Source organism: Ailuropoda melanoleuca, unplaced genomic scaffold (assembly GCF_002007445.2).
Source record: "Ailuropoda melanoleuca isolate Jingjing unplaced genomic scaffold, ASM200744v2 unplaced-scaffold34696, whole genome shotgun sequence".
Taxonomy (NCBI): Eukaryota; Metazoa; Chordata; class Mammalia; order Carnivora; family Ursidae; genus Ailuropoda; species Ailuropoda melanoleuca.
In genome coordinates this window covers 1-515 of record NW_023205721.1, presented here as the reverse complement: position 1 = coordinate 515, position 515 = coordinate 1, and the positions used below count along the sequence as shown (strand labels likewise).

General features: G+C 54.2%; 1 protein-coding gene across 1 annotated transcript; it reads left to right on the top strand.

The window, feature by feature from the left end:
- Window positions 1–39: 39 nt before the first annotated feature.
- LOC117798793 (40S ribosomal protein S19-like) lies at window positions 40–477 on the top strand. The gene has a single exon (XM_034651256.1). It carries the CDS (start codon window positions 40–42, stop codon window positions 475–477), a length of 438 nt encoding a protein of 145 aa, XP_034507147.1.
- The last annotated feature ends 38 nt before the right edge of the window (window positions 478–515 follow it).

Here is a 515-nt window from a genome sequence, read left to right as displayed (position 1 = left end):
TTTTTTTTTCCTCCCTGGGAGCGCGGTGGCAGCGGCACGATGCCTGGAGTAACTGTAAAAGATGTCAACCAGCAGGAATTTGTACGGGCTCTTGCAGCCTTTCTCAAAAAGTCGGGTAAACTGAAAGTTCCTGAATGGGTGGACACAGTGAAGCTGGCCAAGCATAAAGAGTTGGCTCCCTATGATGAGAACTGGTTTTATACCAGAGCTGCGTCCACAGCCCGCCATCTGTATCTCCGGGGCGGTGCCGGCGTGGGCTCCATGACCAAGATCTACGGGGGCCGTCAGCGCAACGGCGTGATGCCCAGTCACTTCAGCCGGGGCTCCAAGAGCGTTGCCAGGCGGGTGCTCCAAGCCCTGGAAGGGCTCAAAATGGTGGAGAAGGACCACGATGGAGGTCGCAAACTTACTCCTCAGGGGCAGAGGGATCTGGACAGGATTGCTGGACAGGTGGCAGCGGCAAGCAAGAAGCATTAAAATGGACTTCAGTGTAACAATAAAGTTCTTTATTTACT

Bases quoted from the DNA above. Each gene is read 5' to 3' on its own strand.
- LOC117798793 (XM_034651256.1), top strand. From the start codon at position 40: ATGCCTGGAGTAACTGTAAAAGATGTCAACCAGCAGGAATTTGTACGG.